Source organism: Gasterosteus aculeatus, chromosome 18, assembly GCF_964276395.1.
Source record: "Gasterosteus aculeatus chromosome 18, fGasAcu3.hap1.1, whole genome shotgun sequence".
Lineage (NCBI taxonomy): Eukaryota > Metazoa > Chordata > Actinopteri > Perciformes > Gasterosteidae > Gasterosteus > Gasterosteus aculeatus.
Window position 1 is genome coordinate 14993760 of NC_135706.1, and position 14910 is coordinate 15008669.

Below are 14910 nucleotides of genomic sequence, written 5' to 3' on the forward strand. Positions count from 1 at the left end.
ATCAACGTAAAAACATGTGCTTATTAATAAATAGGTGCCAAAACTTCCAGCTGGTGCAGTAAAGAAAAGTGTGAAACATCTGAGCCATTTCTGTGCAACCGTAATGTGTTAAGCAGGTGTTGCACACAATGTTAGAGGCTGTTAAAGTCTCCTGCAAGTGTGTTTGCTGAATATAAAAAGAAGAAATAAAGTCAAATAATCCATTTATGTAATGATTAATTTAATGTTAATGAAAGTGTTTCTTAAAAAATGTTTTTAAAAAATGTAACTATTGATATATTCAACCATAGTGTGGTGTGTCCGGATTTAAAAACATTTCCATCTACAAACAGTGTTGGGTAAGTTGAATATAAATTTCGGTTGAGGTCACAGAACTACACATCAGTAGGGGTGTGAAGTAGTGCTGGACTAACTAAAAGTTAAAAACAAAAGCGGCCAAGAATAAAACTATTGTCAATCATACTGTAGTTACCATTTCTGGAGAAAAATCAAACCCAGACATTAATCAAAGGCCATTTATACACCTGTGCACTGTCCATACAGGATCGTTGATTATCATGATTAAATCAACCTAAAAAAACAAGCGATAAAAATGAAGAAAGAACATCCTGCTGCGACCTCTTCTAGAATCATATGAACAACAATAATATAGACAACAAATGAAGCGTAATAATAATTATTGCTCCAATTTTAAAAACATTGATGCAAATAACGGATCGGACGTTCCCTACGTTGACTACAATTATGTAATGCTACTCTTTAATCATATGCATTTAAAAAAAAGGTTTCAAAGGAGTGGTGTTGTGACAAAATACCCCACAACCTCATGTCAACAAACCACCAGCAGCCCTGTGGTCGAGGTACCGCTGGGCTCACCGACATCTCGCGATGTTTCGGTGTCGGAGAGCATAGTGGCAACGAGAACTGGCGCGGGACGGAGCGAGGAGTTGTTATCGAGGAAGAGGGAGAGCAGACAGCGACAGTAGCAGAGCAGGGGGTGTGTGTGCGTGTGTGTGAGAGAGAGCGAAAGTGTGTTTTTGAAGTCCCCAAAAAGGTGCACAACACGGCGTGAATGAGAGAGGCAAGCTGGCGGACTTCAACATGGCATCCGGTGATACGCTGTACATCGAGACAGACGGCTCGGAGATGCCGGCCGAGATCGTGGAGCTTCACGAGATAGAGGTGGAAACGATACCCGTGGAGACTATCGAGACCACGGTGGTCGGCGGGGACGACGACGACGAGGACGACGATGAAGACGACGAGGACGACGAGGACGAAGAGGAGGAGGAGGACGACGAAGACGACGACGAGGACGACGGGCAGCCCATGATCGCGCTCCAGCCGCTGGTCACGGACGACCCGAACTCGATCCACCACCACCACCACCATCACCACCACCAGGAGGTGATCCTGGTCCAGACCCGAGAGGAGGTGGTCGGTGGGGATGACTCGGACATGCACACGGACGGCGGGAGCGGGTTCGAGGACCAGATCCTCATCCCGGTACCGGCTCCCGGGGCGGAGGACGAGTACATCGAGCAGACTTTGGTGACCGTGGCCGGGAAAAGCTCGGTGGGTCGGATGAGACGGGGAGGCGGCAACGGGGGCAAGAAAGCGGGCAAAAAGAGCTATTTAAGCGGCGCGGAGGCCGGCGGAAGAAAATGGGAACAGAAGCAGGTGCAGATAAAGACACTGGAGGGGGAGTTTTCTGTTACAATGTGGGCATCGGGTAAGTAAACGTTAGCCCCGCCGTGTCTTGTCAGCTCCGTTGTTAGCCGTCACATGAGGCCTCGTTGCCAGGGCGTTGTCCTGCTGCACCAGACTAGTTCCTGGAGTGCTACGTTGCGCCGCCGCGAAAAGCGACAAATGCGGCGGATTTTCGATACGAAATACCACCGTGTCATATGGAAATGTTATTGTTTTGAAGGGAGGCCATGTTTTAAGTGTTGCTGGGCGCCGCCATATTCCCTTAGACTAGTAAGTATGGCGGCGGCCCCCCGAAAAAATGGCGATAGTCGCGGCCGGGCAGAGATGGCGGCGGTGCTAGCAGGGAGGAGGAGGAGGAGGGGGGAGAAAGAGACAACGCTGTTTTTTTTGAATGTCTGCGGGCCGCAAAGCTGTGGCGCACATGCTGCGCTCGGCTCGCAATTGGCGTGTCGCTGGATGCACGTGTGGACGTTTTAAACATGTTATGCAGAAAACATACACATACGTGTGAGAGAGTCCGGCGCTGATTAGCATGTGGGTCGTTAGCTTTCGGTTAGCGGTTAGCTCCGGTGCTAGCTCCCCCCGCCCCCACACACACACACGCATCGGGCTAACTACTGCCTGGTGCTGGTACTGCGTGCAATGTTGTATCGACCAAACTTTGATTGATGTATAGCTTCATACGTTGTGTTTTTTAAAGAGTACAGCGCAGCTATCCGTGGGTGTTTTATTGCACTCTAAAGGGGGATTAAAGTAGGATTCAGTAGTTAAACCATGTTTACACACGTTTTTGTTGAAGGCCATTTGTTTTTTGGCTCGCTCGATACACGCCACTTTATATAAATTGGTAATGAATGTGTGCAATTTAGTCATAGGAATGATGGCTACAGCGTATGCTATTTTTGTTGTAAATTCTTTTATAAAATATTTGCAATTATATTAATTTGCCATATATATGCAGTTCAGTCAAACCCTTCAGAATACCTCCAAAAGGGATTGAACTATAGGTGATATTACACAGATGGGTCGTTTTTTCTCACTAATGCCAAAGTAATTCTGCATAACGTGGTGAATCTGTAATGTGGCTGCTGATGTGTTTGCCTCCCTCGGGCTCGTTGCTAGGGGACCACCACCGTGTTATCGGTTCAGGCTCTGTAATGTGTTCCTAGATAACCATAAAGACATTGACCATGAGTCGGTGGTGGAGGAGCAGATCGTCGGGGAGAACTCCCCCCCGGACTACTCCGAGTACATGACGGGGAAGAAGCTGCCCCCTGGTGGGATCCCGGGCATAGACCTCTCGGACCCCAAACAGCTGGCCGAGTTCGCCAGGTGAGGGTGTGATGAGGTACAGACAAAGTGTAGATACACAAAGGTTAAAGGAAGTGCACGATGGACACGGCTGTGATAAACCATCGGGTTATCTGTTTACGGTTAATCACGAGAGAGAAGAATAAATCACAAGAGAAAGATAATCTGTTATTAATTTAGTGCAAACGCTTTGAGCCAGCTCTTTGTACAATATGTTTGTTTATGTGTATATACATGACACCAACAATACAGTTGAGCAAACAGTCAGTTTGAAATAATTTACTTTTATAACTTGTAAACACGTTCCATCTCGAGGTGAAAATGTCCGGGGAGGAAGTTTCCGCTGTCGCGCGCGGCCTCCTGCTCATCCGTTATTGATTAACCAAAACAAATCAACATTACAACTGGACCTGAAGATAACACGCGGCGCTTATGTAAAGATGAATTCTTGTTTGTTTCACCCAAACAATGTCTTTTATTTTCCGCAAATCAGGATGAAGCCCAGGAAAGTGAAAGAGGACGACGCTCCGCGGACGATAGCGTGCCCTCACAAAGTGAGTCCATCCATGTCGTCCCCCAGTGAGCCGTCCAACCACAGAATAGAGCTCACAGTTCCTGATGGGTTTAAGAGTCTGACATTTATGCTTTCTGGGTAATTGAACATTCCTGTAAAGGTTATTTAAAAGTGAAGAAAGCACTCTGGTGAATTGATTTTTATGTACTTACAAAAGCAATTAAACCGTATCCCGGACTCAATGTTTAGCCGGTATAAAGGATTTATTCCCTGTGAGCATTTGAGTGTGAAGCCGATCACAAAGCTCTGCAATTTTTAGGAGAGAATAGACGCAGCTCTGCTTCTTATTTTAGGATTAAAGGAAATAAAACAACTCTGGATGCCACTTATCCACAAAGAAAGAACCCCCCCCCCTCTGCAAATGGACGTATGTTATTTAACTCTCTCTGCACCTTCCTTCGTCTCCAGGGCTGCACAAAGATGTTCAGGGACAACTCGGCCATGAGGAAGCACCTCCACACCCACGGACCCCGCGTGCACGTCTGCGCCGAGTGCGGCAAGGCGTTCGTCGAGAGCTCCAAACTCAAACGTCACCAACTCGTCCACACGGGGGAGAAACCCTTCCAGGTTGGCATCCGGGCTAACGTCACGCCCGTTACAATTCAAGCTCATAAGCCCTTTATGGTTTCACGTGAACGTCGAGCTGAGGAGAACGGGATGATGATGATGATGTCACCCACCAAGCAGCGGCGGTTTGCGTTGAGACGCGTCCTCTGCTTTCTATATTACTGCACACGGTGACCTTTTCAAGAATCGACTGTCGGGTGATTCTGAGCTCACTTTTAATTTAGAAAAGGCTTTAGAATAAAGCATTTTAATACCAGTTTGCCTCCTCGTTGAATGAGCATCGCACACAGCAAACACCATTCATTTTGTGCTTGCTTCAAAATCTTGCTGTGATCAACAAAATAAGGTTTTTGCATAGAAGCCGTCTTTAACCTGGCATGAAGTAGTTTGGTTAGTGAGTAACTCGTAGCTCTTCTGCTCCTACGCACTCGTCTCTGTACACAACGGCGCCACGGCGGCCTTTCAGCCCGCGTGTGCGTTTCTTCTTTCAGCTGCGTGCACACGGAGTCCTCGGTGAAAGTCCACAGAGTGTAGATTGATTCAGTTTAATATAATGGAAGCAGATTCTCTCCGTGACAAGCGACGGGCTTCAAAAACACCGGGCGGGGAACCGGCTGCAGTTTTAATACGATTCCTGACACGTTTCAATCACATTTGTGCGCTCGCGCTGGTGTTTGTGTGTTTTGAGTCTGTGTTTCAAGTCAGCGGTTGCTGCGCCTGTCAGACTTTGTTGTCGCAGAATGACAGACTCCGAGTTTATCATTGCCAGACACGAGCCATCGATTCAGCAGACTGTCACTGGCAAAGTCAACCTTTACAGCTGCGGAGAAACGTGACAAAACAGCTCAGTTTGTCTTCCCAGAGAAGGTGCTTATGATTAACATGGCGTGCACACATTTTATTTGGGTAACACTGTTTGTGGGAGCGAGCTGCTTACGTTGATGCAAAGTGTGCAAGTGTCGCACGCAGACGCCACACTGAACTGTTATTACTTTTTCTGTTTGTTATCCGACACTTTAAACCAGTGAGCGGGACGTTGTTACGGCTTTTGTGTCTTTTTGTTTAAGGGAAGGTCACAAAATACGCAAACACTCTTTCGAGTGTCGTTCTCACGACTCCGCTTTGACCACGCAGGGAACTCAAAGCTTGACAGTGAGCTGTGATTGGACCATCACTCTGTATTGTGGAGACTGACTCCCTCTCCTTTCTCTCAGTGTACCTTCGAGGGCTGCGGGAAGCGCTTCTCTCTGGACTTCAACCTGCGCACACACGTGCGGATCCACACCGGGGACCGGCCCTACGTCTGCCCCTTCGACGGCTGCAATAAGAAGTTCGCCCAGTCGACCAACCTCAAGTCTCACATCCTCACACACGCCAAAGCCAAAAACAACCAATGAGAACCCTTCCACCGGCGGCGAGACACACAGGAGATGAAGGAGAGGAAAAGAAGAAGAAGAAAAAAGCAAAAGCATCCCAGCAGCGCACCTGAAGACGTCTTTTGAGACTGGAATGAAACGCTTGAGACTTGATTGATTTATACGGAAAAAAATCTGACAGATTAAAAGACTTAAAAAAACACTGAAATTCAGCTAGTTTTCCCGCGCCCCCTTTCTTCCGCTGTCACATTGGATGAGGAGCACAGTGACTATTCCCCAAAGCCCCGGCCCCCACACAACCCCCCCCCCCCCCCCCTTTTCTCCAGTGGCACCGAGCTGCCAGAAGATGGAACTCATGGACAAACATCAGAGACTTATTTTTACCAGAGCGAGCAGAGAATCAGCAGCCTATTAGTACTTTTTATTTTCTCACATAGCTTTTATTTTCAACAAGCGTGCATATTGTACACTTGTCTCAGGCTATGTTTGGTAAAATTGTGATCTTTATTGTTTCACCCCCCCCCTCCCTTCCTTTGTGCATTATGAGATCGTACCGCTGATACAAAGAGGCCGCCGGCCTTTTCTGACCCATTTCACATGTATGAGAAGTTTAAAAACCGCTGTATGTTTGCATTTCCATACCCTCTTTGGTTGTATTTTTCTCTAACCACAAAATAACCGTGAATACTTGTATTGTATGGCTGTATTGAAATTACGTAGACATAGATAGAGGTGTGATTTAAAGTGTTAACCAATTAAACTTTTAGTCATGAGTTGCTTTCTATTTTCTAAGCACTGTCTTTACACAGATGAATGACTATAATAAAGTTACTCAGTCGCGAGTCTCGGTTTAAAATATTCGGAGCCTGCGTTGAATCGACTGCGAGACCATCACCTTTTTTGTTAGAATGTAATGTACAGTCGTCACCTGTTACCTTCTTTTTGTTGATATTTACACACATGTATCTCCACTTCCCACAATAAAATGGCTCATCCCAACCCTGCCGAAATATACACAAACATAAGTGCATCTTTTTGATTTATTATCCGCCTTTGTTGGTGGTAACGGAACAGTCCTCGCACCGCCTGCTGCAGTGCACCCTCTAAAATGAGCACATTTTACCCCAATTGATACGTCAGGTTTATCATTTGGCGCCGACACAATGGGTGCATGAATCAATTAGATGATGGAGAAAGGTAATCAGCTAATCTTTTAATCTATAATTGCATAATTGTCGCTGAAAAAATAAAATCGGGTTTCCGGTCTGGATTATAGGGGGGAAGGGATTCACGGAAATCTGATGTATATTGAATAAGTCATTCATGCAGGAACACGTTCGTTAGTTCCAGCTTCCTCGTCATGTCTGAAAGTAAACTGAATATCTGCAGGGTATTAAATGTGTTTTTCCCTCCACACCAGCGAGGGAACGTTTCCTAGCAGTCATGCATGAAGATCAAAACCGGCTTTGGACGAAAACATCCAGTAACCTTCCAACTTCTGAGAGCGACACGCTGCACAACACCCAAATATTTATTTTCTCCTTTGGTCCCGCATTCGTAAACATTGTGGAAAAGTACTTTGGTTTACCAGATTGCACGGCTACAATTATGTGATACTTATTACCAAAGCACGTTTGCAAATGCGCTGCTTTGCAGATTACAATTTTACAGTGCAGAGAAGTTTTCATAAAAGATTATGGATTATTATGCGCCAGTAGGAAGCAGATCTCCAACCACAACATCGAAGCACCGCTGAGAACGCGTCATTGCTAATCATCCCACCACTCTGCTCCACCGGCGCTTTCATTGTTAATGCGTGCTGGTGCTCGTGCACTTTGACCTCGGTACGAGTTCGTCATGCAAGACCGTCGCTCACGTCGGACACTTCTTACGGCGATGATGTCACAACGCGTCTCTGTTGTCCTGCGTGCTATGCGGAGAGGTAATATTGATAGTGATGTCACACAGAGGCTGCCTGAGACACCCGATCAATAATCTGTCTATTTATAGACGGTAAAGAAAAGAACGCATTGTCAAAAGATTTAAGGCCCAATGATAACTAATCGTTTTCTCCAATAATCAATTATTAGGTGTCTGAATGCTCAGAACAAGCGGACAAAATCCCACCCTGGTCCCAGCTGCTTTGATAAGTAAACACACCGCCTACTTCTCAAAGGGTATTTGGGATTTTATACATGTACATAGTTGCCCTGCGGTGAGTTAAAAAAAAAAAGTTTCCACACAAGTCCGTGCCCATTTTCTGCTCAGCCAGCAGGATTAGCACAACTGTGTGCCTCAGCGTCCTGCCACCCCCCCTGCAGACCCCAGACCTGCTCCCACTGCTCCCTCCTGGTGCAGAGCAGCAGGGCCCGGCTGCCCGGCCGCTCTCCATGGTGCTGATCCCCAAAGGGGCGGCTGCACCGACGCCATGGAGCCCCCCCTCGTTCCTGTTCCCCCGTCGTCTTTCACGTTGATGATCCGAGAGGAACCACATAAGCAAGCCACACGCCGCTTTCTGCTTTTGGTGACAAAATACATTCATTTAGTGCATCCCGGATGTCGTTTTTTGGCTGCTGCTTGACATTCAGAGCCAGGCGCACTTTCCCTCTACCTGAGACGCAGTCTCCGTGAGCGGGAGAGTCAGACTGAAGCCTGATTCAGGCACGACTCCACTGGAGGGTCTCTAACTCTCGGTACCAGGGCAGCATTTATCACGGGATCGGTTCGTTTGATTGACAAAGACATGGGAGAGTAAATGCGCTACTTGTTATGCAGCTGAAGTCTGTCAAGCCTGCAACACCTGCTCTCTTTCAGAAGCTTATTTCATTATGGCTTCTCTCTCCCAGGAGTCACGGCACTTGCCTTTTCCTTTCTGCTTTTAATTCCGTGCCGCATGTTTACCTGGATGTTATTCCCCTTTTCTCTTACTCGCTGTCTCTCTCGCGCGCGCTCTGCTCAGGTAAAATATGAGGTTATTTGCAGCTGAAAAAGTGTGATGGCACCTGCAATCTCAGCTCCTGGATTGTCTTTCATTAGTTCGTCTCTCTCGCTCTCTTTGTGTTGCACCGGCGGCAAACAAACAAAGGTTTTCTTTTGTTTTATCGCTGCGAAGCGGCCTCGGCAGCGAGGAACCCGCAGTTCTCACCGCTGCACTAAACCCCTTCATCTGCGGAGTGGAGACTAAATCAGGAAATCCTCACAGATCAACCGTCAGCCCCCCTGTGCTTTATTATTCATTTCACATTTCTTAATAACACCTCTGCCGAGGATCTTCCCCCCCCAAGTGCTCTGCTTTGTAGAGAGCTGGCTTTCATGTCAGATCCAAATAGATCGTGAGAAAAAACCACCACCTGCGTAAACATTCTATTGCGTTGACTGTCTTCATGGGCCGAGTGCACTCTTTTCTAAGGATGCAAAATCGTACAAAAAGGGCTTCTTTGTAGATGCAGCTCCCTCCACATGCTTGGCTACGCATAGTGATGCTTGGTTGCTAAGGCATGCAGAACAACATAACGCTATTGCATCCAATCTGTAGGTCTGTAATTTAAATCGGTCCTAGCACAGTTTAAATCTCTTGAAGTGCCGTTTTTTTTTTTTTTTGCAGTGGGTACAGCGAGAGATGCTATTTCCAAGCAGAAAATATGTTGCCAAGGTAACAGAGGAGAGAGTGAGAGTATGTGAAGAGAGAGAGAGAGAGAGAGGCTGAGATAGCCCCCGAATACCAGGACGTGGAGCACGGCGCTCCACCCCGTCGGCATCGCTACGGCAGATTCCCAGGCCGCTGTCCACCACCCGCCGCACGTCTGCAGGCCGGCTTTGAGCGCTTCAAATGTCGAGACAGCCGGGGTTTTATTTTTGTCTTTATTTGTCGAAGTGTCACAGCAGAGAAGCGCATAGGTTGTAATTCATCTTGCTGCATTTCAGGCTCCTTCTCACCTCTGTTCTCCTCATCATCTCCCTCTCTCTATCTGTGTCTCTGACTATAAATAGACTGCCTTTCCTTTTTTCCTCTGCCTCGGTTTGAGTCTGCATCTATCTGCACCCGTCTCCTCTCGCATCCTCGCTCTGTCAAATTGACTTTGTTGGGACGGCAGCTATTTAAACTGCGCTGCTGCCGAAGTACGTTGTGCAAGTTTCACAATCTAAGTGTGACGGTTCAGAATGTGAAAAACACAACAAATGTTCGTCATATTACAGAATCAATGAAGATGGACACAATCCGCCCGTAATTACGAATCCATTCATTGTTTAGATCATTTATTATGCAAAAAGAGTTCAAAATATGCCATAAGAATTTGCGGCCTGTAACTGTTTTTGCACATTTTTCAAAAAAAGAAAATATGTTAGGTGGAAAGGAGGTAAAAATGTATTCACCCAATACTACAATTTTCAGAAACTTGTGTTTTTCTACCTTTTGTATGTTACTTTGAACCTCTAGTCTACATTTCTGTACTTTTACTGAACAGCATTCGAGTAAAGTTGTAAATCAGCTGAGATTTTATATGACTAAGATTTATGACGGATTTATGAAGGTGAAATCTGCCGTGACGATACTCAGTGTTTCATTGTTGCTTCCTGATTCTCAGACGGTTTTATTTAAATAACCGACGTTGCACCGTATTTAACAGAAACAGCAGCATAAACGGAATAATTCTTGAATGAATACAAATGTATCCTCAGGTCTTTTTTCCTTCATCCTTCCTCAGAAAACATCACAAGACTCCTTAGATTTACCTTTTGATCTTTACCAGCCAACTACAAAAGTGAAATGCTTCTTATTCAATGTCTATAATAAAAATATTCCAGTCAAAACAAGTACTACTACATTTCACAGTGTTGCGCTGCTTTTGTTTGCATACATTTGCATTATTGACTGCAATTGACTTTTACATTGAATATATTAGTTTAGTTTCTCTGTATTGAAGCTTTGACGTTGCGAGTGTGTGTGTTTTATTTGGTGGCCCCGTTGAGAGCTGCTGGGTCCTCGGCGACGCACAACAACACTACAACGTTCGCTCCGTCCCACAACATAGAGACTCGAATGCAGTACGCCACAATCACCAAGACGTCCTGCTGCGTCCGACTGCCTTTAGCCGTTTGCTGCCTGCTTTCCTGGCAACTCCATGGACTTTATGAGAGAAGTCACATCTTACGCTGTTTTTTGGTGGCTCAGCTTCACCATGTTGCCCGTCTGTATCTTCCGGTTTAGCGATTAGAATTGACACGAGAGCGTGAAGCTGAATACAACCTCAATCAGGAATCAGTAACATTTATTGCCGAAATATGTCAGACATGCAAGGAATTTGACTTGGTTGGTGCATTCTTGGAGACATTTTTATGGAAACACAAATTTAACAATTAACTTTATGGACTGAAAACACACCGTTAAAGGGTTGAAGTTGCAAAAAGACGACGCTGTCATTGATGAACACGCACCGCCTTAAATCATGATCTGTTTTATGGTCTATTTGACTCTAAATACCTCAGCATTCTCCACATAAACAAGTGATTGAGACCATAAACTCATATTTACTTTTACGACGATGTTACGAGGTAATAAATCAAGAGGGAAGTAGAGTCATTTTCTCATAAACGTTAATAAATCCAACTTTAGCAACCAGAGGAGTTTACAGCACTTCTGCTTGGAGACGAGATATCATGCGCCACACCCACAGGCCCTGCAAAGGATTGTGGGTTGGAATAGCCAGAACCGGGTTGGTCTGTATCCCACCGCGTCCATGGCCCCGCAGGGATCTCCCACTTTGCATTTAGGTCTGTTTCGTGCTAAGCACATCCAAACAGCTGGAGTAGCGTTTGGTCCAGATCACATGAGGCATTATTTGGTTAATCCCTCATATCGAGATCCTCGTCACGTTCCCGCCGCTCCGCTCGGCTCGAGGTCGCTGAAGGTGAACTCTCTTCTATACCTTCAAACGCGGCCGGATCAAGAGACCTTCAGCGCTCTGTTTGGGAAAGAGCCACCTGACATTATAAATTTTGCCCCCGCGAGGGCCACGGGGGCGCCGTCGGGCGGCGTTTGCTCTCTGCGTGCCTGATTGGCGGGAAATTCAAAGTGAAATGGGACGCCGGGGTTTGACGGCTCAACTCGGCGAGCGCACTCGGATGAGATCACTGCGAGCCTAAATAAGATCAGCCGGCAGAAACACAGTGGATTCATGATCCTGGTGTGAGCTGGTTATAAAAATCCCCTGAAGCCACGCAGATTCATCTCCTTCTCTCTCTCTCCGTGTAGAAGTGATTCACCAAGTGAAGTGCGGACATGCGCGCAGTCACATGTTCCAGGCTGGGATCCCCTCGGCGATGGGCTAACAAAATAACGTGGCCCACGACCTCCCAACAGCTTCCTGTCCTCCATTACCAGAAGCCCGAAGCGATAACAAGATTAGCATAAGCACTTTTAGTAAGTCACTGTGAATGGAAGCCTTAAAGAGGCTTAAACTGCCCCCCCCCCCCTCTTCACCAGCAGCTGATAGCTGACTGGCACGTCTGCTTGGCTGCTTGCTGCACTGTTCTCGCAGGGTTCTCAGTCTCTGGCAAATCGATGGGAGATCCATCACCGAGGGGGGGGGGGCGCCTGGCGTACAGACAGAGAGAATCGCTTCTATAAGCGATAGCTGCTATCAGGCAAATGGGCAGAAAAGGGTTCCTAATGGTGCCGGGTGTGTCTGGTGTGAACTGCAGGCATCCTCTCGCTCGTCCATCACTCCGGAGTCAGTAACTGTCGGAGGGTGGAAGGGGGGGGCATCTCAGGGGCGATGGGGGGGGGCCACGATAATCTGGGTTTCAAGTCAAACCAAATCCGGTGTCGGCAAATGAAAACCCCCCCTACTAACTGCCTGACCTTCACTCGGCCGAATTGTTCTAATGGGATTTTGAGAAGAAGAAGAAGAAGAAGAAGAAAAAAAAAATCGCTGGCTCATTTGCTGTCTCGGCTTTGTCAAAATCCTGCTTGTAATTAAATGACTCTCAGGGACATTCTAGGACCATCCAATCAATTTCAGCAAACATCCGAGTATGATTTACTACAAAATAATTAAGGCATCAAAAACTCATCACTACTTTGCACAGTAAACACAAACAAACAGTAAATAACACTTATTTTTCTCACCCTCCCAGGCAATCCACTCCATATGGTTAAACTGTCACACACGTGTATCTTTAATCGGCGATTGGCCAAACCTCGCCACAGTCCCGCCTCCCGTGGGCCTTTTCTCCGCGGCCACAAACTTCGGACGAAAACTGAAACAGTTTGTTGCCGAGTAAACAAGCGAGTCTCCGGTTTAGATTTGACCGTTTCAATTACGTCCCCCTTTGCCCACGCGGCCGTTTTCCCAGAAACAGTGATCACATCCACTATTAATGAGCCGTGATGTTCGTGCTGAACCCATTTACTCTTCTCAATAATGCATACTTGTTGGAATTGCCTGTGCATATTTTACACCCCCCCTCCCTCAGAGGGATATTGTGGTGTTTTGGTTTATCTTGCCCCAGGCCCTCTCTACACGTACTCCCCGGGATAATGCCTGCCAGGGGAACAATGTATCATGTGTCTCTCTGACTAAGACCGCCTGCTGCGGGGAGATAATGAAGCGGCGAGCTGCGGCCCGGAGAGCCGAAAGGTGCTAACGCGCTTGTTGGGAGGACCTCGGCCCCTCTTAAATTAAGCATTCGTGTCACCCCTCTCTTAACTGTGATTTTAATGGGCTCTTTGGTTTGTTGGAATAGGCCCTACGATCTCCTTAAAGAAGACAATTGACGACAAATTGGACACATCAGCGCCCCGGTGCGATTTTCCCCGCGTCATAATTGTCATTTAAAGCCGGCGGTGCCATCGGAGGCCCCGTCGGTTTAAGTGCTGCCGTAGAGAGACTCGTCCCGTCAGAGCTAAAGGGAAACTCACACAAAGAAATGAAAAGCCCATTAGCAGTGACAGCATAAAATTGATTTAATTAGCGGAACAGTGCGGCTACTATTGAGAATAGACGGGGGGGGGGGGGGTAATCAAAATGCTTCTGCCGGTCACTGTGACCCCTGTGGCATTTGAGCAGGATATCGAATCAGCACATCGTCTGTTTGTAGAAGGCAGGTGTAGATTGGCAGGTTTATCTCTCAAGTGTGCCAGTGTGTGTGTGTGTGTGTGTGTGTGTGTGGGTGTGTGTGTGTGGGTGTTTGTGGGTGTGTGTGTGTGTGGAGGGGGGGGGGATGTTGCATCCATGGTGGAGAAGGGACGACCAGACAAAAGGCCAGGAAACACGTGTGGTCCAGATCTGGCCACGGACCTCCAGCTGAGTTCCGTCACACGCACCAACACCCTCCCTTCCCCTCCTCCACCTTCTCTCCCCCCCCCCCCTCCCCCCTCTGTAAAGGTGCACTGAGTCCCGGGGAGCCGGAGGCTGCAGGGCTGCCTCAGAAAGGAGGCTCTTTCCTCCGTCTCCTGCTCTCCTCGTTCCGTTCCGCTCTGCATTCTCTCTCCCTCCCCGTCCCCCCCGTCTCTCTCCCTCCCCGTCACCCCGTCTCTCTCCCTCCCCGTCCCCTCGTCTCTCTCACTCCCTCTCGTCTCTGAGCCGTCTCGCTTTCTTCTCTCCTCTCCCCCTCTTCATCCTCACCCTCACCTCGCCGCCGTATTTGTTTCACAAAACCTCCCATCTAGTCCTCTGCGCTTCGCCTCCGCCCCTCCCATCTTTCTCTCCCTCCCCCTCCCTCCCTATGAATGCATCTATTATTAACACACACCTCTGGCTCTCGCCAAAGTACGAACCGAGGTTCAGGCCGAGCTCCCCAGCTCCTCTGCATTTTAATCACCCATAACGAAAGAATGAATAAAAGTGTTTGAATCCTGCCCATCCGTGCAGATCGTCTCAACTGGTCTGCACCCTGTGAGACACACGCTGAGAAAGGCGGGCCAGCACGCCGGCGTAAGAATCAATCAGGCAACATCCGACCACCGGAACACACACACACACGCCGAGTCAGAGCTCGTATTCCAGGCGCATCGTGTCGGCCGTCAGGGAGACATTTCTGTGACCGTAGAACCAGCCGTGCACGCGGTGGAGGTTGTGTTTATCCTCTCCTCTGAAATGTGTTGTTTGGTTTCTTTTTTCTTTCTCCTTTTCCTGCAGCTCATTTTCCGTCCGAGGGCCACGGCGCCGTGAGACGGGCGGCGAGGATGCTGCAGCGGGGGGGACCGGTCCCCGGTGACCGGCGTGGCCTCTTTCCATCTCCCTCTGAACGAACACGAGGGGCTGAGAGGCCGCCGGAGGGGCCCGAATTCATTACCACTGTTCAGCCTGCGAAACTAAAGGGATGAATCTTTTGTTTTATATCTGTTCACGAGGCAAGAAAAGTCTTGAG

The 14910-nt window shown here is 47.8% G+C and overlaps 1 protein-coding gene across 2 annotated transcripts; it reads left to right on the forward strand.

Moving 5' to 3' along the window:
* Positions 1–32: 32 nt before the first annotated feature.
* yy1b (YY1 transcription factor b) lies at positions 33–6558 on the forward strand. 2 transcript variants are annotated; one of them, XM_040160236.2, is made up of 5 exons: positions 33–1732; positions 2880–3042; positions 3515–3575; positions 4004–4162; positions 5377–6558. In XM_040160236.2, exons 1-5 carry the CDS (start codon positions 1102–1104, stop codon positions 5557–5559), a joined length of 1197 nt encoding a protein of 398 aa, XP_040016170.1. In that variant the 5' UTR covers positions 33–1101; the 3' UTR covers positions 5560–6558. The 2 variants fall into 2 exon arrangements, with proteins under 2 accessions (XP_040016170.1, XP_040016171.1); XM_040160237.2 differs by having other exon boundaries at positions 2892–3042.
* Positions 6559–14910: the final 8352 nt, after the last annotated feature.